We start from the raw sequence: 21,937 nt of genomic DNA on the forward strand, positions 1-21,937 counted from the left end.
GTTTGTGGGTAGCAGGGGCAGGCCAGCAGGGAACATAGTTCTAGTACTTCTTTTTGTACACTTCGAACACTGCTTCACACACATATACACACACACACACAGTCAGTAGAAAATGGTGTGTGACATAACTCACACACTGGGTGTGAGACATCTACATTTTATAGTCAGCGGTTCTGTGCATACCACGGAGAACACAGGTCGCCAGGATCTGATAATCAGGGCAGTTTACTCCTGTCACCTCCTCTAATGCCACCTGTATTGCCTGGCAAGATGGGGCCACCTACCTGCTGGACCAGGCCGGCCCACCTCTGATAAGGAGGGGGCACCATAGATTCATCTATGGTGCCCCCTCCTTACCTGAGCCTCGCATTCCCCTCTTCACCAGCCCTAATTATAACAAAATCCTTTTTGAGAAGTTAAGGGTGCATCTTAACAAACACTGAGCTACAAGCACTGATGAAAACCCGACGAGTTTCAAAGTCAATTCTATAAATGCCTTAAAATTAATGACCAAATAATATTTGTAATGGGTACAGAGTAGCTTCATCTTCCGTCAGTGAACAATATACTCTGCTTTAGTTCTTGTCCGTCAACAGTGCTGCAAAGGAACCTATATTAGCCTATCAGTGCAACACCGCCAGCGACCACCAAAATAAAAACGATTACTCCTTCGTGGCTAAATTCATTAGTTAAAGGTGCAGAATCACGTGTAAGGCCGCTACAGCTCATAACAGCCACACAGATAGTACAGGAGGTCACATTCTATTCTACACTGTATATTTCCATACTGAAATTGTAAACCCTACAGTAGCGCTTCTCTGTTGCATAAAAAGGATGGAGAAAGGTTTGTTCGATTGAAGTGACAAAGACATTTCTATTCTATAGAAAATTGTGGTAAGATCAAATTAGAAACAATTTTGAACAGAAAAAAATAGTTGATTCACTAAATAAGGAAAAAGAAAACAGCAATGATACAACTTGATCTGGATGTAGCCACTTAGTGAGGTGTTAAGTTGTTCTGTCTTTTTGGACGAAACCTGTTTGGGCAATGATAATTATCAGTTTGATGGACACACTTATTCTTTGTTTACCTTGAACATGTTATTGCAGAATTGTGTCCTCAATTAGGTTTTTAAAGAGCAGTATGCTCTGTTTGAAGAAAAGTCCTCAATTGTGTTTTAAGAGCAGTGTGCTCTGTTTGAAAAAGGTCGTTTTGAGTTGAGTTCCAAACTGTGTGAGAGATCCTCAATTAGGTTTTAGGAGCAGTATGCTCTGTTTGGGGGAAGTCCTCGGAAGCTTGCTGGTGGGAGATAAAAACATTAGACAAATATCTCCAAATTGGATGCATACCACGCGGTCTCAGAGTTTGCATTTTTCCCCCATTTGAGGACAATGACATTGAGGAAATTCAAGTTTGGGAACAACTTCTCACCACTACCTCTAACTACATGATACACAGACTTATCAACTATGCAAAAGTGAAACATATCCGACTTTTACAAGAAATAACTCAAATTAAAGAAAGAATAGAGAAACTCAATATTCCGGAAAAAACTTTGAAAAATTATGAGATCCTGGATGAAATGATTGACAAATACTCGGCAGAAATCAAAATAAAAAAACAAAGACAGTTTCTACGTGATGAGCCAGACTATAAATTTAAAAGAGTCTATACATTCAATAAAAGATCAACAAAAACTAGAGGACGACCGTCTAACTTCATCACACCAAATATACCACCAGCAACTCTGTTATCATCCGAGACTGAAACAGTCAGTGACAGTGAACTTGAAGATAGAAGCTCAGCACCATTCACCCAACTCACCAAGGAAACCCCTACAACGAGTAAAGAAATCACCAAAAAAGGATCCTCTTTATTAGAGGAATTTCAACAACAAAAATGAATGAGAAATTACCAAAGAGCACCCAATTTCAGAAACCCTACCTCGACTCCTCAACCAGAACAAAATGTGGCAAGAGAGGAGGGAAATACAAACAATCGAGAAAAAACAAGAGTACAAACCCAGTCACAAAACCCACTACCCCAACGCAAAACCTAGTCATCAACTTAACGGGAGAAGAACTCTCAACGCCATTAATACAAGCACTGAATATGGGACTCAACTTTTGTCCAGATCAAAATTATGACTATTTCATGACAACTGTTGACCTCTATACTTTTTGTAGGAAATTGAAATTGAAAAAATTCTTTGCCAACATGGATGTAATAAAAAAAAGTCCCTGACATCTTGTCGAAACCTTCAGAACTGTCTGTGGAACATGTTGAAAAAACACTAGACCTCATTAATATCACAGAGGAAAATGACCAATTTACCATGGAAAGATTTATAGAAGAACAAAACATTGCAACAGGTATAGCAACTAAGACAAATCTTAAAGACAAATCCACTTTCTTGTCAACTTTACCACCTGAGAATTTAATCGACACCTTCTTCAAAGTAGTCCAAAAAGAACTAAGGGACATCTATATCAACACTCACGCTAGCCATAAGAAGTCTAAACATCGGCGCAACCTTTCAACTGTTCAAAGACAAGCACTTAGAGATCTCAAAAACAATCACGATATCACTATTAAATCATCTGATAAGGGAAGCAACATTGTACTACTTAGAACAAATGACTACATACAAATGGCATCAGTGCATCTTAAAGATAAGAAATGTTACGAACAAATCAATGACAATCCACTCACCAAAATAGGAGAAAGATGGAAAACAATGAGCAACTATTGGAGAGAACAGTCACTTCTGACAGAAGAGGAATACCAATACATGATCACTCCATATCCAATCATCCCGACCATTTACTTTCTACCAAAAATCCATAAGAATTTCAGCAATCTTCCATTAAGCAGGACCATCATTAACGGAATTGGATCAATCACTGAGCATATTTCAGAATACATAGACCATCAGCTTCAACCATTGGCAAGCTCACTTGCTTCATACATCAGAGATACCACCCACATTATACAGCTAACCGACAACATACCGTGGAACAAGGACTATTGGTTGATAACCATGGATGTCACATCACTATACACCAGCATACTTCATGACAAAGGACTCACCACTACCGAATACTTCTTGAAAACCCGCTCTGTCTCATTTCACAAGCACAACAACATGATTCTCGAGATGCTACAATTCACGCTCCAAAACAACGTCTTCATATTCAATAAATCCCTCTACCGTCAGACACAAGGCACAGCCATGGGTGCTAAATATGCCCCATCATACGCAAATCTCTACATGGGGCATTACGAATTAGAATTTGCGTGGCAACATCCATCATTAACTCATCTCAATAATATTGTATTTTGGGCCCGTTACATTGACAACATCTTTCTTATATGGAACGGAACAATGAAATCATTCCAGGATTATTTTCAATGCCTCAATCAAAACACCTACAATCTCAAACTCACAACATAATTTAGCCAAACAAATATACATTTCTTGGACATCACTTTCTACATCGAAAATGACATAATCTTCACCACACTCTACACCAAACCAACTGCCATCAACAGTGTACTCCACGCTTCCAGCAACCATCCACAACACATTATCCGCAACATACCGTTTGGTGAAATCCTGAGAGTCAGAAGGAATTGCACAAAGGAAAAAGATTTTTCGAAACATGCCGCACGAACAATGGATAACTTCATTCAAAGAGGATACCCATTGGCACTTGTCAACAAACGTTACCACAAATCACTCACTAGAACTAGACAATCGCTACTACAAGTCAAATCCACAACAAGCAAACCATCCAATGACAAAGAACGGAAAACCAACTTCATTACCACATACAGCTCAAACAATAAAATCATTCGGAAAATCCTCAGCAAGAATTGGAACATTCTTAGATCGGACCCAGATCTTCTACCAATATTAGGTACACGACCAATTCTGACATTCAAGAAAGCAAGGAACCTGAAAGAAAAACTTAGTCCTTCCCATTTTTCAAACAAATCAACCCCAGGAAATCTTGATACCCAGACCATGTGGTTACAGAAACCGCTCAAAGGGAGCTACAAATGCGGCCAATGTTCAGTTTGTAAATTCTCAGACAACTCAAAAATAATCATTACCAAACCAAATGGAACCACCTATACTATTCAGCAACTAATCAACTGCAATAGCAAATTTGTTATATATGCCATCACCTGTCCATGTAATAAACTATCCATAGGAAGTACAATCAGGAAACTCAAAACAAGGATCAGCTAACACATCAGAGCCATCATAAACCAAGATACGAGATCACCCATAGCAAACCACTTTCTGGAAACCCACCAACCAGCACAAATCAAAGATCTCAAATTCTTTGGGATAGCCAAGCTTAAACCAGCTCCAAGAGGAGGCAACATTGAACTCCACTTGAGAAAATAGGAAGCACGCTGGATCTGCCTTATGGACACTTGCAATACTGGTCAGAATGCAGACCAAGAGCTATGTCAATTCCTTTGAACAAATCATCCTAATATTACTCACTGTTCTTACCATCCCCACTATCCACTATGCCAAAACATCTTTTTCTTCAACCCTCAAACTTTTCACCATGTGAAAATATTGGCACATCAGCCATCAGCCGATATGATCACAAGTCTTGCACCACTTATATTTGTGTATGACTCCATGTGCTTAAAAACCAACACACACAACACAACTCTCTCTCATCATGTTAACTTTTAGTTTTTGTCATAACACTGCATGGTAAATATCTGTTTGCATCATGCTGCGAGATCTGCTTCAATCTACCCCACCACACGGAGATACAAATTGATTAAACACCAATACAATAGAACACAGACACTATCCAGCCCATATCAGCAGGAGGCCTATGGCGAGTTCGCCCGACGTCTTATATCCTAACAATAAATGCATACACATTACTAAGTAACGTTGCCAGTACATAACATAAATAAAGGTCTCCTTTCTTCTTTTCTCAAAGTACCAATATAGTTCATGATGAACTTGAACACTACGACTTTTCCCATTAAAAGATGGCGGGTCAATATCGGGCCGTGATGTCATGACATCATCACGCATCGACGTGATGACGCATGATGTCATCACGCGCACACCCTTTTTGCCGTTCGCACTATATAAAAGGGCTCCTGCCACACACTCAGTATGGCGGACATCCCTTCTCTATGAACGAGTATGATCTGACTACATATCGCATAGGTAAACTTTGCCCTTTCTTCTCTCTATTGGCTTTATTAGCCCTCTTATTTTCATCTTCCTACATCAGGAATTTGAAACCCTGTAACTGGTAGCCTACAACTCACTGTTAAAGAAATGTATGATGCAATGTTCATTCTCTAGCCCATTAGACTTCTCATTTGGACCCATTCTGGTCACCAGTAACCCACTATTTACCGACACACGTTAACCTTCTTGCATCGGCCACTTTAGCCAGTTGGAGTATCTGTTTAGATTCACCTCTCAACATCTCCGTCTTTTTTAAACCTTTTTTTTAATGTTTCTTTTTTTTTTGATAGTTATATTCATGAATTTAGCATTGCGTAAACATATTTGAAAAACAAAACTATTCAACTAATTCTTTTCAGATAACCACATTGGAATCACATTGGGCTGATGGGTTATGTGCCATCCTATGAATCATGTCTCTCGGTACCACTTGATCATTCAAAGACATCTAATGCTTTAATCCTGTAAGTATAATTTGACCTGTACCACAATGAAACATTTATTTCACGCTAATATGAGTGTGCAAGAGATAACACTTTGCAACTTCTTTTCTTCCTCTCAGAACTAACAACCAATGTTCATAATGGGAAATACAAAATGTGAGCAAAAAATTGCCTGAAGCCAATTGGTACTTTTTTTCAAAATACACATATTTCCTCCTGAAGAACCACCACGACCATGCGGTGGGGAAACACGTGTTGAGGACTTCCCCCAAACAGAGCACACTGCTCTTAAAACACAAATGAGGACTTTTCTTCAAACAGAGCATACTGCTCTTTAAAAACCTAATTGTGGGACATAATTCTGCAATAACATGTTCAAGGTAAACAAAAAATAAGTGTGTCCATCAAACTGATAATTATCGTTCACCAAGAATCATTGCCCAAACAGGCTTCGACCAAAAGGATAGAACAAGTTAACACCTCACTAAGTGGCTGGAACGTAGTTGAACCTCAACTTGTGATTTAGATAATCTTCACTAAAAAACGTTTGGAATAAAGTCAACTCCAATTTGTGACTCAAAACAATGTTTATTCTCCACGAATATTTGAACATCTAGATACATCCAGATCAAGTTGTATCATTGCTGTTTTCTTTTTCCTTATTTAGTGAATCAACTACTTTTTTCTGTTAAAAATTGTTTCTAATTTGATCCTGCCACAATTTTCTATAGAATAAAAATGTCTTTGTCACTTCAATCGAACAAACCTTTCTCCATCCTTTTTTTGCAACAGAGAAGCGCTACTGTAGGGTCTCCAATTTCAGTTTTGTTCAAGCCCAGGTCAGCCTTGGTGGCACCCCTATGTTGCAGCATCTCTGTTCACTCTACTCTTGAACTTCACTCACCTTCTAAATTCGACGCCAACACTGTCCCTCAGACTGCTATTTCCATACTGCCCTATATGGAGCTTACATTGCAACCAGTGTTCCCTGATAACTCACTACATTTTGTAAAGGCCCACGGTGCCCCGATAAGCACACATTGCAAATTTCAACAATGTTCCTGTGGGCACACTTCATAATTATCCGAATTAGTTGTCACTGAACCATTCCATTGTGCTAGAGGAGCAGATTTTGAACTTCTCCATAGTTCTGCAGTTAGCTTGCATACAGACATTTTGGCTTGCACGTAAGATTACGTAAAAACACGCCGAGACAAGCTCTTTCCGTGTTCTCACCCAACTGCACCATTTTGCTCCGGATTCCATGGACTGAGTATGAAAACCACTCTAAGCATTCCCATTCTCCGTGCAGGGAAGCTAGCAGCATCTCTACGCACATCTGGTTTTGGTGCAGGTGTTTCACTCCCTATGGATTCATTACTGTCTGATTATTATTTTACAAGTGAAAAAGCAGGCAGGATTCTTAGGGATTCTGTTAATGATGGCCGCCATATTTGTATATGGCAGCTGCCATTACTGATCACAACTATGTGCGCATGCGCGCCAGGTGGTGATGCAGGTGGATGTTCCTGCTGGCGCAGTAAGTGCCACGGGAACCCGCTCGATTCTGCTGCCATTTATCCACCCGGATGGAAAATGTTTGAACTGCGCCAGAGCAGGCGCCCAATCACTTATCAGGGATGCTGCTGCCTTCTCAGACAGATGTAATGGCTAATGAAACATGAAGCTTTCAGTTATTTTCCGTTATGCCCCCACTTAACATGCGTTGCAATTTCCCATGCTGCATCGCTCCGCAGTGAGCACATATGTATAGAAGCGACCATCGGCATGCTGCACTTTTCTATAATGCCACACTTAGCACACAATGTTTCCATGCATCCACAGTTAGCATGAATCACAATGGTCCATATTTTCCCAGAATGCCTCATACAGCCAGTTTGAAGATCTCCACAATTCCTCCGCACATTTCCATGAAGACAAATTGATCACACATTGCAATTTTCCACATAAAAGCTGTTGCAAGTTGCCATTGTAGCCCAGCTAGCCAACTCTGCAACTGACCACAATGCACCAGTGATCAGGGGTGTTGCTAGGTCTGGAAAAGATCCAGGGCTAAGCTAATGTCGGGACTGGCAGGATACAAGGCTTGCCTTTTGGTTGTAGTCCCTGAGCTTCTATCCGGAGCTACAACCAAAAGATAGCCCACCCTAAGCCCCCCAGCAACGCCTCTGCCAGTGATCACATATTTTCGGTTTCCCTCACGCCTTAGGGAGCCAATGCTGGGTGCTCTCAGGCTGCTTCTGGAGTAGGTTCTCGTGTAGGGTTGCGCCTGCTGCACTGACTAGGATCGCTCCACCATGGCTGAGCCGGAGGACGTTGTGCAGCTGCGGCCTATACATACCCTTCCCTGCATTGCTGGTTCTCCGGCTGCTTCTGAGCCTCTAACTTGCGTAGGGCTGCAGAGGCTGGTCACGGTGACTGACAGAGAAAGGCGCAACAAGCCTGAAGCTGCAAACGCAGGTGCAGAATACACCTATGACTTGCTATGCCCCTAGACTCAGACGCTAAGGAGGAGTGTTGGCACCCATTCCCACTTTGAGGGCCCTCCTGGCATACAATGAGGTCTCAAAAAGTGAAACTGGCAAGTTATACCTCTGAAGGAGCTCACATTTGAGCCTGATGACCCTCGCGTTCTGCATTTGCGAATATGACAATGGCTCTGTGGCGCATCACTGCATCATCCATCGTATTCCTGCTGCGATATTGGGCGATGAAAGTGTGGCACCACCACCCTGGTCACCAGGTCTGAGAAAGCCTTCTTCAATATTGCCTGAATTCCAAAGTATGCATAGTGCACTGGGTTCAACTAAGGACGGCCTTGTTCCATTCCTGTTCCATGTCTTGTCTGGGAAATGGTCTGTCAGAGTTGTGCCTGAGGCCAGCCTAGAAAGCCTAGGAAGGCTGGGATACAGATAGGTCGCCTTGCTGTGTTTTCTAGTGTCTGGTATATTCTGTGTTAAGAAAGCGGTTGGTGATAAGGTATTATCAAACCAGGAAATACCTAGGTGCAGGGAACATCTGGAAAGTTCCATCCAGTACTAGTAAGCTGGGATCTACGGTTAACTGGCACTGTGGGCACACCTCCGAGCAGATTCAAAGACTTTCTCCACTAATGATTACCTCACTTGATGCTTGGCAAAGCAATATCCTGCGCTACCACCTGGAAGCAAGGAGTTCATGTGCATTTGAAGAGCGTTCTTGCTTACCGGCTTGAGCTCCGTGATGTCCCAGTCCAGATACTCCGCCACGCGCATCATCTGCGTTATAATGCGGTCCACTTCCTGCAAAAGAAGGACAGCGAGGGAGCGTTGGGTGAGTGAACTCAAGGAAGGACGTCCCACCTAGAAGGAGGCATATGTCACTCAGTGTGGAGAAGGGTAAAGGAGCCGCGCCAGTGTGGGAAAGAGGGAGCTCTGGGGCATAGAATGAGTTTCGAGGAGTAGAGACCAGGCCCTGCCTTAAGTATGAGACAGCGGGCGCGCTAGTGTGAGAGGAAAAGAGACAACCCGCTTTGCTGTATGGCAGAGTGGGCTATTTGCTGGATAGAAACATCCACCTGCAGTGTGTGTCCCATAGCCTTAAAACGTCGCTACACATCGCTACACAACGCATAATTTGGGGTGTGCGGCCTAAGAGATGCAATTCAAAAAGGAACTTAGGCCTTGCCAATGCAAGTAGAGGAGCGGCCTAACAGACACCATCGAGATTCTATTCATTAGAAACAGTGCTGGAAAGGGAACATTATTACTCTAGGAGGGGGTGGGGGAGTGGCCTTAGCGATGGGGGCGGTGATGAAGAGTGCAGGGGAGTGTCCTGGGTGACAGGGGCAGGGTCATAACAGGCAGGCGATAGGCTAAGTGCAATGGATATAAGCATTCTTTTTACATAAACACCAGTTCTAAGACCAAGATACCAGCCAAAATAAGAAGGGAGACTACTAGAGGCGTTGTAGCCCAATTTATTGGTTAATTTACTAAGTAGGAATGCAAAAGTGCAACTCCAGAGGTGCTGAAAAAGGAACAGCTGGGCTGGGTAGGCTGTCACGTGGGCTATCCCCTAAATTCCACCCACTCCTCAAAGGCCGTCCCCTGTCTATGTTGTAAAAAACGTCACTTCAGGCAGAGACAGTGCGGGAATGTAGAATGTATTCCGTGAGTTTGTTTTCCAATATAATATCTCTCAATTCTAATTAAAGATGTAGCTGCCAACCAGTGATTCCCGCTCCTGTGTGGAGCGTTCATCATAGCAAAACAAAAGGGGGGATGGCGGGAAGGTTTATAATGAATCCTAACCGCTGGCATTGCTCTGGGCAACCCTCTTCGCCTGTCAAGCCACTGCAAAAAGGGAGAGACCATTTGCAAATCAGGCTTGCCCACCCCCACCGCCCAGAAGGGGCAGTCCAGCCCGAACTGCTAGGCCACAGGCCTTCTGCACGAGACCACAAGCATCGCAAGCGTTTATCGGGGCTAATCTAACCTGCAAAGCGTGAACTATGTGGGGGCAACTCCAACTTTAATTTGAATCGAGCGATATTGTACAGGGAAACAACATCACGGAATGAAAAACTTTACTACGTTCTGACATTACATTCGCCTGAAGTGCCTTTTCTTTGGAATGCGCGTCCAGTCTGACGTGTACTGGCACGCACAATCCAGCGCAGTGCATTCTGCAGACTCCTAGTAAGTTCCACAGATGGCCTGTGAATTCATTTTCTGTTAGTCCTCCACCAAAATGGGACTTCGCGTTTGCTGTGCGGGACGTGTTCTGCTCTCGGACAGACCACCAAGACCGTCCAATTATTTTGACTGCAACCAAGTATAGTATTTTGTTGAAGAACCAAAGGGTTAATCCATGTGGTTGGCTGTGCGACGCCTGCGCGCAGCACTGTGCTAACAAGAGCCGAGTGACTGTCAATATTGCTCAAGGCAGTTTTTACAGAAGTCCGAGGACAGCAACATACACTGCTTTACCAGAATGTTAACACATCTTAAAAAAAATATATATGCAATCATGCCTTTAATTTACTTCCCTGTTAAACTAAAGTGGTCAGGGTCATGAAATATTTTCTTTTATATCATCATTTAATTAGGATATACTCTTCTTACTTTGTGTACTGTTGGAAGAGGTGTTTAGTGCAGCCTGAGGCCACCTATAGCATGCGCCTTCTAGTGCTTCTTTCCTCAGGGTCCTAGGGCCATCCTGTTCATGCGCAGATCGAGGATGTGAGTCATCACGTGACGAGGGCACAGAGGGTTTTTTGTTTCCCTTGATCCAGGATTTGACGGATTACAGATCCGGAGAAATGCTGTCCATTTCCAGCACTGTTTATAGCGATAAATATCTGGGGGGGTGGGGGGGAGGTGTTGGGAGGGTCCTGGCTGGTAACGCCCTGTTTGCTCAGACCTTAACGTCGGTCCTCCTGGTGCTGCTGCTGTTATTGGCCATTAAAGCCCCCCCCACTCCCCAAACGGTGTTTATTTCCAATAGCACCCCAAGGCAAACCAGCGGGGCGCTCAGAGCAATGAATTTGGCAGAAATAACAGGCCACCGCGAGTGAGAGGGGACCGTTGTTTCTGCCAAATGATTCCTCACCCATCCTGGCAGTTGTGGAAGTGGGGGGCAGGGACTCACTAGGAGCCCCACTTCCATTTTCACAACAGCGAGGACAGGAGGCGAGGCACAGTGTGGTGCAACAGCACCGAGACCACGAAGGTTAGAGGGGCAAGGGTGAGGGTGAGGACGAAGTGGACAGGGAAGGGGGGCCCCGGGGGAACACGAAGCGTTTCCCCCGGGGAGGTTTTTGGCGCTGCACACGGCCAGCGAGTGGCCGTGGGGGGTAGAGCGCCTCCCTAGGGTATTTAAGGGGCCAGGGAAGGTTCGGGAGGCAGGCGACAGTTGGACTTGGTGATTGTCGCCTGCTCCCAAGCCTTCCCTGACTTAGGCCTGTGAGGGGTTTTTTTTGAGTGGAGGTGAGGAGCTGGGTAGAGCAGCATTAGAGTTTTGGGCAGGCAGTTTAGTAAAAAAAAAAAAAATGTGTTTATAAATTGGTGAAAACTTTAGCAGAGGTACCGTAAATAAGGTACCTCCATTTTACCTGGGTCCGGGCGCCGTTGTCTGTCAGCTTTCTGGGGCCTCTGCGTGGCCCGGGGGGTTTGCTTGTGACGGCTTCTGCGGTTTTCTCTGTGGGGGCGGAGCGGTTCCTTCCATTTTCGGAGGGAGGCGGTTGGGTCAGGCGGGGTGCGCGTTTTGTGTGGGGTCGCAAGGGTTTTTTTTGCGGGTGGTTTGCTGGGGCCGCTTCCTTGGTGGGTCCCCATCTGTGGTCCCGTGTTGTTTTCCCTGCTTATGAGGGTGCATTCGGGCACGGTAGCAGCAGCGTGCCGCAGGGGGGCAGTGCGGCTTCCTTAAAGGGACCGTTTGTTTTTATGTGCTCTGTGAAGTACTGCTTGAGCGCCGCAAGGGGGCAGTGCGGTTTCCTTAAAAGGACCGTTTTGTTTTAGGTGCTCTGTTAGGTACTGCTTGTGCGCCACAAAGGGGGCATTGTGCATGGCTGTCTTTCGTGGCCCCGATTGATAGGATATGATATGATATGGCATTTGGAACGCTCCTATACACAAGTGTTTCAAGGCTGTGCTGTGGCTCCTGGTTTTGGGGTTTGTTTCTTTTTGGGGGCATTTTTCAGAACATAAGGAAGAAGTTTTGTTTGGGCAAAGGTTATTTTAAAGGGTTTAAAAAATAAATAAATAAATAATAAGAATAATAATAGCAAAATTAAACATACAATTGTATCTTTGGGGTATTATTCAGTGAAATTAGGTTTTTAATTAACATTCAGGGATACCTTATTTTCTTAGCTCAGTTCCCCTTTCTGGGCTTTCCTTTGCACTGGGTAGCTGTCCACGGGTAGGGCAGGCTCGGGGGTTTTAGTGGCTAGGTGAAAGATTAAAGGGCATATTCAGTGCACTGTCATATTATCTGGGCACTATGGTGGGACAGGGAGCTAGTAAGAAGGGCTTGGTGGATGCCAGGGTGCTGAGGGAGGCCCTAGAAATTATTAACAGGGCATCTAAGGCCCAGCTTGAAGGGGCGGTAGTGGAGGTTACGGGAGAAAGGGAGGTAGGGGGGGGCAGGCCGCAGCGCAGAGCTGCGGCGGATGGGGCTCTAGCGGCAGTGGTGGCTTGCACCCCTGCGGCTGGTAGAGGGGAGGCATGGGAATCCAGGGGCAGGAAGTTGAGGGGGGAGATTGACAGGAGAGCATACAGGGGAGAAATGTATTTGGGTGGGGAACCAGTTAGGGTTGGGGTCAATAATGACCAGGAGGAGGTGGGGGATATCAGGAGTGTCCAAAGAGGGGCAGGTCAGGAGAGTCATGTCAGTGGGGGTGTTGGGGTGCAGAGTGGGGCAACTGGACAGAGGGGCAAAGGGGGCAAATACCTGCGGAAGAGTGCAGGTGGGAGAAGGAGGGAGAGGTCCCCATCAATTGAGGAGGTTAGAGTGGGGCGCGGAACGGCCCCCCCGCGTAGGAGGAGTGAGGGCGGAGGGCGCTGCGCAGCCCCCGCTGGTCAGGTGGAGGTAGAGGGTTTTAGAACGGCCCCTCCTCGGTCAGCGCAAGGAGAGCCTAGAGGGTGCAGCACGGCCCCTAGCAATGAGGATTCCAGGGTGGAGGACGGAACGCCTCGCCCGAGAGAAGAGGATCAGGCAGGGGTTTCTGCGGCCCCGCCGAGAAGGCGTCAAAGGAGTGGTGGGGCGGACGCCCCGGGCTCGCATGAAGAAGATCAACTGAACTCGGGCATGAGCTCGCATACACAATTGTATTTAAGGGGTGATGAAGTTGGATTGGAGGATTATGTGGGGCAGTGGGAGGTAGAAGGTTATAGGGCTGTAAGGGAAAGGGGGGAGGAGAGAAGAAATTTGAGGTGGGATCGGGAAAGGCAGGTGCAGAGTGCTTGGGGGACAAGAGGTCGGGGGAACTATTGGCTTGGTGAGTCTGCTGACAGGTTTTGTCCCCGCAGTAGGAGCCCTCTAAGAAAGGAGATGAGGGGCATCGGTGTGGACGCCAGACCGCAGACAGCCGGCGTGGAAAGAGGTGAGCGGGAAAGGGAATGGTCATCTGCATGGCAGAGAGGGGACGCGAGAAGGGGGATGGGAAATGAAGGGTCTGGACTGCAAGGGGTAAGGAAAGAAATTGGTGTAGAGGCCATTGGAGCCTTGGGGTATGAGAAGAGCATTTGCTCGGTGGAGGTCCAAACGGACAAGGTAGTGGAGCCATTGGTGCTCGAGGTGCGAGTGGGAAAAGAAAAGGAGGTTGAAGTGAAAGGCAAGGGGAAAAAACTGCCTTACATGGGTATAACAAAACCGTTGGGGGCGCACTTGATGGCGGCGACCAGGGAGAAGATTCAGGCGGGGGAATGTGTAGATGTTTTTAAGTTGCTCCATAGGGAAGTGAGAGCAAAGGAGGGGTCTAAAGAAGAAGAGAGGGAACTGGCTTCGCGCCCAAGGGTTCCGGTGACTATTGAGAATTGGACGTCGGCATTTATCACTTATGCCAGTGTATATTGTGAAAAATTCCCAGAGCGTTGCGTGGCCCTGCTTAAATATATGGACGTAATTAGGAAGGCGTTCACAAGTTTTGGGGGTTTTGCCTGGGTACGCTATGATGAGGAATTCAGAGCGAGAATGGCGGAGGACAGTCAGGCGGTCTGGGGGAGATAGACATGGATCTTTGGCTGCAATGGATGGTTCCAACGAGGCCTGCCCTGACATTGCACACAGCAAGTGGGCTGCCTGTGCCTTACCGGCCCTTTCTTGGTCGCCCCGCCCATGAGGGGGTGGGGGTAGGAGGCGGAGGACAGCCCTCGACAGCATGTTGGGCGTTCAATAAAGAAGGCTGCACAAGGTGGATGTGCAAATTTAAACACGAGTGCAGCAGGTGTGCGGGTCGGCATCCGGTTACGGATTGTTTTCAGGCAGGGGACAGTGGGTCAGGGCGAGGAGCGGGGCAGGGAGGTGGGGGGGAAGGACCGCATGCCAGGTAAATTGGGGTGTGCTGATAGGTCGGGCTCAGTTTATCATAAAAGGAGGGGGGGCACAAGGTTTGATGAAAGGTTTTGGGGGCGATTTAAAGGGGGTAGGAGAGAGGTGAAGGGGAAGAATCGTAGGTAGGGGAGGGCCGCAGGGGGGTGTAACTGTGGAAATTGTGAAGGGGTGGTGGCCGTCGTTTGGAGGACATGGTTGACGGTGGGGAAGCCCTCACGCTTTCCGCACGACTGGGTGAGTAAGCTTCAGGCTGCGTGGACGGAGGTGCGGGAGCGCCTCTGGTGCAGCAGGGGGAAGTGATGAGAGGGGTCTGCATGGACGGGGGTGCACTAGGGCCTCTGGTGCAGCTGGGGGAAAAAAGTGGAGCAACGAAGCAAGGTGCTGGAAGAGGAATTTATGTGGAATCGTCTGCATGGACGGGGGCGCAGGTTTGGCCCCTGGTGCAGCGGTGGAGAGGAGTAAGGCAGAAAAGGGACCTGCATGGACGGGGGTGCACTAGGGCCCCTGGTGCAGGTGGGAAACAGGTGGTAAGGGACACAAGGAGCTTGAAGATTAGTTATATGGAAGGGACTGCATGGACGGGGGTGCAGGTGTGGCCCCTGGTGCAGTGGCGAGAGGAGTAATGAAGTAAAGGGCCTGCATGGACGGGGGTGCACGTGGGCCCCCGGTGCAGGGGGGGCAACGCAGGGCCAAATTAATATGGTGATGGAAGGTGGGGGGGCAAGGGTGAGCAGGAGGGTAATAGTTTAGGGGAAAAAGGGGGGGGGCTAAGTGGGTTTAGGTGTAGTGTTTAAAGGTTAGGTGAAAGGGGCGGAATATAGGGGGACAGGTAGGAGAGGACCTTGGGTGTTTCCGGAGAGGGTTAAGGAGATGGCCAGAAAGGATAGGGTACTGAGGAAGGTGTTACTAGTGGTGTGGGAAAGGTTAGGAGGTTGGAACTCATTCACTTAGGAGGGGTGCAGCATCTGAAGGTAGCAGGCTGGACTATTCAGAGGAGTAGGGGAATAGGTTGGGACGCTGGGAGTAAGGGAGATACAAAGGGTATGCCAGGGACCGGGTCAAACGGAATGTTGTTATAAAATTTTTATCCGTAGGTAGCAGGAGTGTTGCATTTATTAGGATGTTGTTGATTTGTAAGTGATTTTGTGATTTATTTTTCAGATGCTGCTAGGAGGTACTGTCAGATGTCAAAAATCTGGTTTTTGGGGACATTTTAGGGTTAAGTGGTCGGGGAAAGAAGCTGAGGAAAGGGTTGTTGGCAGGCAACTGGTGTGCAACTATAAAGATGTTGTGGTAAGATGGTCCGGGTTCGGGGGGCTGGGCTGGGATCAGTTGCTTCCTATGTTGGCTGGGTAGAGGGAAAACTATGGGCCTCCAGTTGGGGGGGGGATTAGTCTTGGTGGGGAAAATGATCTGGTAAGGGATACGGGTGTGGCTCTTTTCAGGAAAATAAAAGGGTTTTTTGTTATGGGTCCGACAAGTGTGGCCTCAAGCAACTGTAGGGGGTACTAAGTGTTTGCCACAGAGAGTTGGGAGGGGAGCGAGAAATGAGGGTCCGATAGAGCGGGCAAGGAAGGGGATAAACAGAGAGATGGTAGAATTTTGGACATCGGTGTCAGTACAGGTTTTGGACCGTAAGGAGATGGTTTAGAAAGGATTGATGAGATTTAGAGAGGATGGGTAAACTTTCCGGTTTGGGGAACAATCATTATGTGGCGGACTTGAGCTCTTGGCTGGGAGATTGGTTGAGGAGTTGGAGGTAGGAAAATTGGTGGGGTGGGGGTGGGGCAGAAAGAACACCTCGGGGGAGGGTTTTTCTGGTGCCGGGGGCATGGCCCCTTTTGATGTGGGGGGAGGGAAGCACAATGGGGGAATGACACGGGAAAGGATGGGGTGGCGCTGTTTGCACAAGCGGGCCATCACGGGGGAACAGGTATTGAGCCTGGAGGGGCATGACCCCGGGGAGAAAGCGGGACGCCTGGAAAAAGGGTAAGGAGATGATAGGGTCCAAGGGATAGTTAGGGAGGAAATGGCTTTATTTAATTATTTAATTGTTGGGTAAAAAATGAGAATGTTTAATTATTTAATTGGTTGTTTAAAATATGTCTTTAGTTTGTAAGGCCATGGAGCCAGGTAAGCGTTTAATTGTAAGCTTTGGCCTGTCACATTAAAGCAACCTTTTCCACTTTTAAATGAGTCTGGGTTTTTGTGCAGTAAGCCAAAAAGCAAAAGAGAGCGAGAAGTAAGATGGCTGCCGGGTGCATCCAGCACATGGGTTGCTGCAATGGTGTGATTCAGCCCTATTGGTTCACACACTCTCCAAGGGCGCTAACAGAAAATACACCTGAGAAATCTACACAAAGACTTGTGCTAAGGATAGTATCAATAATCAACAGTCCCCAAAAGATATAAATTTAGAAATGTACAAGTAAATAAAAACAAAAAGACCAGATCAAAATAGAGCAATGCAAGTTTCAATCCATGTAATATAACCAAGGGTGTTAAAGGGCCTCCTGCAGAACCAAGCTGGTGTGCCAAAGGTCATAAATGGCCATTCCAGAAAGTTCGCTCAGAGGGTGAATGTGCCTGCTGCAATGATGTGTAACGTGCAGGACACAGCTCCTTCCACTAAAACAACAGCGGACCTTTGTTTCCGTGCCCACTATACAATCCATCCCCAAAAACAAATCTACCCTACTTTTTGTTGCCAAACTTAAAATGTCTTCTCCAGGCTGCCAAGACTGAAAGACGGGTAGACAGAAAGGTGGAGAAAGGACCGTTTCAACAAAGCAACCGTTTCCTTTCTAGCGGTACCCTCCAGTGATGAATGACAGTGAGGTGCCAATGTGCCCCAATGGTAAGCCCTGCCGGGGTAAAGGCAGCACGTTGGCAGCAAAGAAGAGATTTTGCCTGTGCTGGCCCCCTCCACAGTTCTGGAAGCAGGTTTGAAACCCTGTTGAGGCCTGGCCATGGGGGCCAAGGGTTACATAAAGCTCTGCTCTGGTGTGAGAGGGGCAGGAACAGCCCATCCACTGAAGGAAAACAAAGACGCTGTGGGATGAGTGAGGTACCAAATGGGAATGCCCCTTGACCCCCGTCTCAAACAGAAGACAGAGGACATTGAGGCACCAGTGGGAGAGGGGCCGAGGGAGATATACACGGGAAGGATGAACACGTCTCCACCAGTGGGGGTGCAGAGGGAGATCTCCCTGGGAGAGATGAACATAGTCTCCACCATCGGGAGAAGGGCAGATTGAGATCTCCTTGGGAGAGATGAACATAGTCTCCACCATCGGAAGAAGGGCAGAGGGAGATCTACCTGGGAGAGATGAACATAGTCTCCACCATCGGGAGATGTACCTGGGAGAGATGAACATAGTCTCCACCATCGGGAGAAGGGCAGAGGGAGATCTCCCTGGGAGAGATGAACATAGTCTTCTCCACCATCAGGAGACAGGCAGAGGGAGATCTACCTGGAAGAGAGGAACATAGTCTCCACCATTGGGAGATGTACCTGGGAGAGATGAACATAGTCTCCACCACCGAGAGAAGGACAGAGGAAGATCTACCTGGGAGAGATGAACATAGTCTCCACCATCGAGAGAAGGGCAGAGGGAGATCGAGATCTACCTGGGAGAGATGAACATAGTCTCCACCATCGAGAGAAGGCCAGAGGGAGATCTACCTGAGAGAGAAGAACATAGTCTCCACCATCGGGAGATGTACCTGGGAGAGATGAACATAGTCTCCACCATCGGGAGAAGGACAGAGGGTGATGTACCTGGGAGAGATGAACATAGTCTCCACCATCGAGAGAAGGCCAGAGGGAGATCTACCTGAGAGAGAAGAACATAGTCTCCACCATTGGGAGATGTACCTGGGAGAGATGAACATAGTCTCCACCATCGGGAGAAGGAAAGAGGGCGGTGTACCTGGGAGAGATGAACATAGTGTCCACCATCGGGCGAAGGGCAGAGGGCGATGTACCTGGGAGAGATGAACATAGTCTCCACCATCGGGACAAGGGCAGAGGGAGATCTCCATGGGAGGGATTAGCGCAGTCTCCTCCAGTGGAAAGGGGGCAATGAAGCTCTACCTGGGAGGGCTGACTATAGTCTCTATGAGTGGCGGGCAGAAGAAGCTCTACATTAAGAGGAACTGCCAAAGAGTACATTGAGGTTTACTCACCGAGCTGTCCAACAGGCCATTGCCATCCTTGTCGTAGAGTTTAAAGGTAACTGCGAGAAAAGAAGAAAGGGAACAGGGATTAGAGATCACAAGGAGAAAGCAAGCAGGGATTGGAGATCACTTGGAAATATGTGCAGATATTAGATGCCACAAGGAGAAGAAATGGAAGACAAACAAAAATTAGACAACAAAAAAGAAAGCAGGGACAAAAGGTCAAAAGTAGATGTGATATGTGGACTGGAAACACCACAGACAGGGAAAACAGAGCAGAGACCACCTTTATATGCCATCATAAGAAGTGGGCGGGGGTTAGACGTCCATGGAGAAATATTTGGTGTTGGATGGATGTCACATGGAGAAGGGAATATGGGGGTATGTAACCACAAGGCCAGATTGTGTAGTGATTAGAGACCATGATCAGCTGGCAAAATAGGGAAGCGATGACAAGGAGAAAAATGCAGGAAGTAGAGATAGCAAAACAATATGGATGACAGATAAGAGAGCACATGAGAAAGTTGTCAGAGATTAGAGACCATCCGGACAGTGGCAGTGCGGAGTGACCATCAAAGGAAAGAGGCAGTGCTTACATGGATTAAATGGAGAAGGTTATCAGAGACCATCTGGTGACAGTGGCAGGGATGTGTGACGATAAAGACAAAGAGGAAGTCATTAAATATTAGCCCATGGAAATCGTTATTGACCTCCTCCCAGCCAATCAGAATGCGCACAGTGCAGTCAATACATGCTGGTTTTAACTGCATTCTCAACATTCTGTCTTCAGAAGAAAAGAGGGAAACAACAATGCAATTTCCAGGCAAGATTCTGTTTCAACAAGACAATTCCTCTCTGGGAAGACATTTTTTTCTAGCTGCTGCATGCTATTTAACTCACGAAAAGGAAAGATAAAACATTGGAAAATGCCTTTGCTTTCTGATAGAGAAACCGTTTACTTTTACATGACACCTAATGCACGCTCATGTTAAACCTGTTCCAGTTTAACCAAGTTGCACTTAAAATGCTTAACCTATGAAGACAACCATGTTATTTACATACTACAAAATAAAACCACATTTGATTTACCAACTCAGTTTGTCGATTTACTTTACTCACTCTTAAAACACCATTTTTAAATTCCCCACAAATATACTAAAACAGTTATTTACACTATCACCATGTGCTAATAGCCTTTTAGACATCGGAACCGGTCATTATCGCTTGGGATAATGACCTTTACACAATTTATGGCCCTCGGCTTTGCCTCAGGCAATAACTTGCTGGCGGGTCATTATGCCGCGATAACTACCCCTCCCTTAGTCTATAAAGCTATATTAAAAAGACAAGGTTATCAGAGACCATCAGGGGACAGTGGCAGCGATTTGCTACCACAAAGAGTAAGAGGGAGTGATTAGATATTATAGGCAGCATGAGATCAGTTTTTAACATCGATACAGACGTCTGACAGCAACATCACTCCAGGAAGTTGCTGCCAGGCTGCCCATGACATCAATCCGAAACTTGGTGGCATGCCATGACATCATTCTAAGAATTTGACGACAAACTGTGATGTAAATTAGGGAAACTCGCACCAGACACCTGGAAAATAAAGACTCAGATATCACTATGGCCCTCATTACGACCCTGGCGGAAAGTGACTGACCGGACCGCAACAGCGTAAATAGCGTTTCCGCCATTGCACGAAGGAGCAAAGTGCGGCCAATCACGACCCATCGGGCACGAGCATTACGCCATGGCGGAATCCGAAAGGCTGCGATGGCGGAAATGACCCCAAAACGGCCCTTACCGCCGCCGTACGCTGCACCAGGTGCAATACCGCCACCCATCTTAGCGGTCACCGTAATGAGGGGTCACCGTAACGAGCGTGCACCGCAAATTACGGCCACCGTAAATATACGGAAACGGAAGTAAAAGCATGTGGCCGGAACGGGAAACAGCACGCCGCACAACTATAAAATCCGAATCCCAACACAACCATAAAAAATCCGACCCTGACACACATCCCAACCCGTTAGCAACCCCAGTTAAAAAAATAAATATGGGAAAGGTAGCCAAGAAAGCGTGTGACCGCAAGCGGCAGGTACACTTCTCCCGAGAGGAACTGACCGTGCTCACCGAGACCCTACAGGAAAATTCCGCCGTCGTCTTCTCCAGTCAAATGACCAGGACGGCCCTTGCCAACAAGAAGGCCATATGGGCCCTGGTGGCACAGCGCGTAAGTGCGGTGGGGACAACACCCCGCACGCCACAGCAATGTCGCAAGCGGTGGGACGACCTGCGGATCCGCGTACGCAGCATACTTTCTGCGAACAGGAACATCGCCACAGCTACCGGGGGGGGTTCAGAGTCGCCCATCAAGTTGACCCCCTGGGAGGAAATCTGCGCCTCCACCATAGGAATGGAGAGCATAGAGGGAGTCGGAGGGATGGAGAAAGGAGTGCCGACATCCGGAGAATCAGGTAGGTTGGCCAAGAGAAACAATGCGAAATCCACAAACCACGAACATGTGCAGTACCATGTGACCCCATAGTGCAATACATACTTAGCCCTGACAGCGCCCTCTAAAAGTCAGAATGAACAAACAAATCAATCAAGAAGCCATAAACAACCCCTACATGTGCAGCATGCACCCCCTAACTGCAGGCAGCCAAATGAATGCATCCTCAATCCACACGAAAATGAGACCACCTCCAAGGCCCAGTCCCAAATCAGCCTCATGTACCACCCCAATGCATTTGATACGTTGCCATTCCAAATCCGACAGACCCATAACTAACGCTCGCCCCTCTTTACTCCACCACAGGGTCCGATACCAACGACGAGCTGCAGGACACCCCTACCAGCACGCCTGCAAAGAGGGCCAGGACCAACGTCCCAAGAGCCTCCACCTCAGGTGCAAGGATCAAGACACGGCAGCAGCAGGAATCAAGTGGCAGCACACTGGAGGGGACTGCAACAGGCACCCCAGCAGCCAGCAAGTCCACAACCCCAGCA

The 21,937-nt window shown here is 47.1% G+C and overlaps 1 protein-coding gene across 4 annotated transcripts in view; it reads right to left on the bottom strand.

Annotated features, from left to right (window-relative positions):
- DGKA (diacylglycerol kinase alpha) overlaps positions 1-21,937 on the bottom strand; it is a 542,794-nt gene that overhangs the window by 166,381 nt on the left and 354,476 nt on the right. For all 4 annotated transcript variants that reach the window (XM_069653799.1, XM_069653797.1, XM_069653800.1 and 1 more), the window contains 2 exons: positions 18,929-18,978; positions 8,914-8,988 (listed from right to left, as the gene is read on the bottom strand). In XM_069653799.1, the coding sequence (XP_069509900.1) occupies positions 8,914-8,988; positions 18,929-18,978 (125 nt within the window). The remainder of the gene's footprint in view (positions 1-8,913; positions 8,989-18,928; positions 18,979-21,937) is intronic.

This window comes from Ambystoma mexicanum, chromosome 3q (genome assembly GCF_040938575.1).
Source record: "Ambystoma mexicanum isolate Mex_15411 chromosome 3q, UKY_AmexF1_1, whole genome shotgun sequence".
Classification (NCBI taxonomy): domain Eukaryota; kingdom Metazoa; phylum Chordata; class Amphibia; order Caudata; family Ambystomatidae; genus Ambystoma; species Ambystoma mexicanum.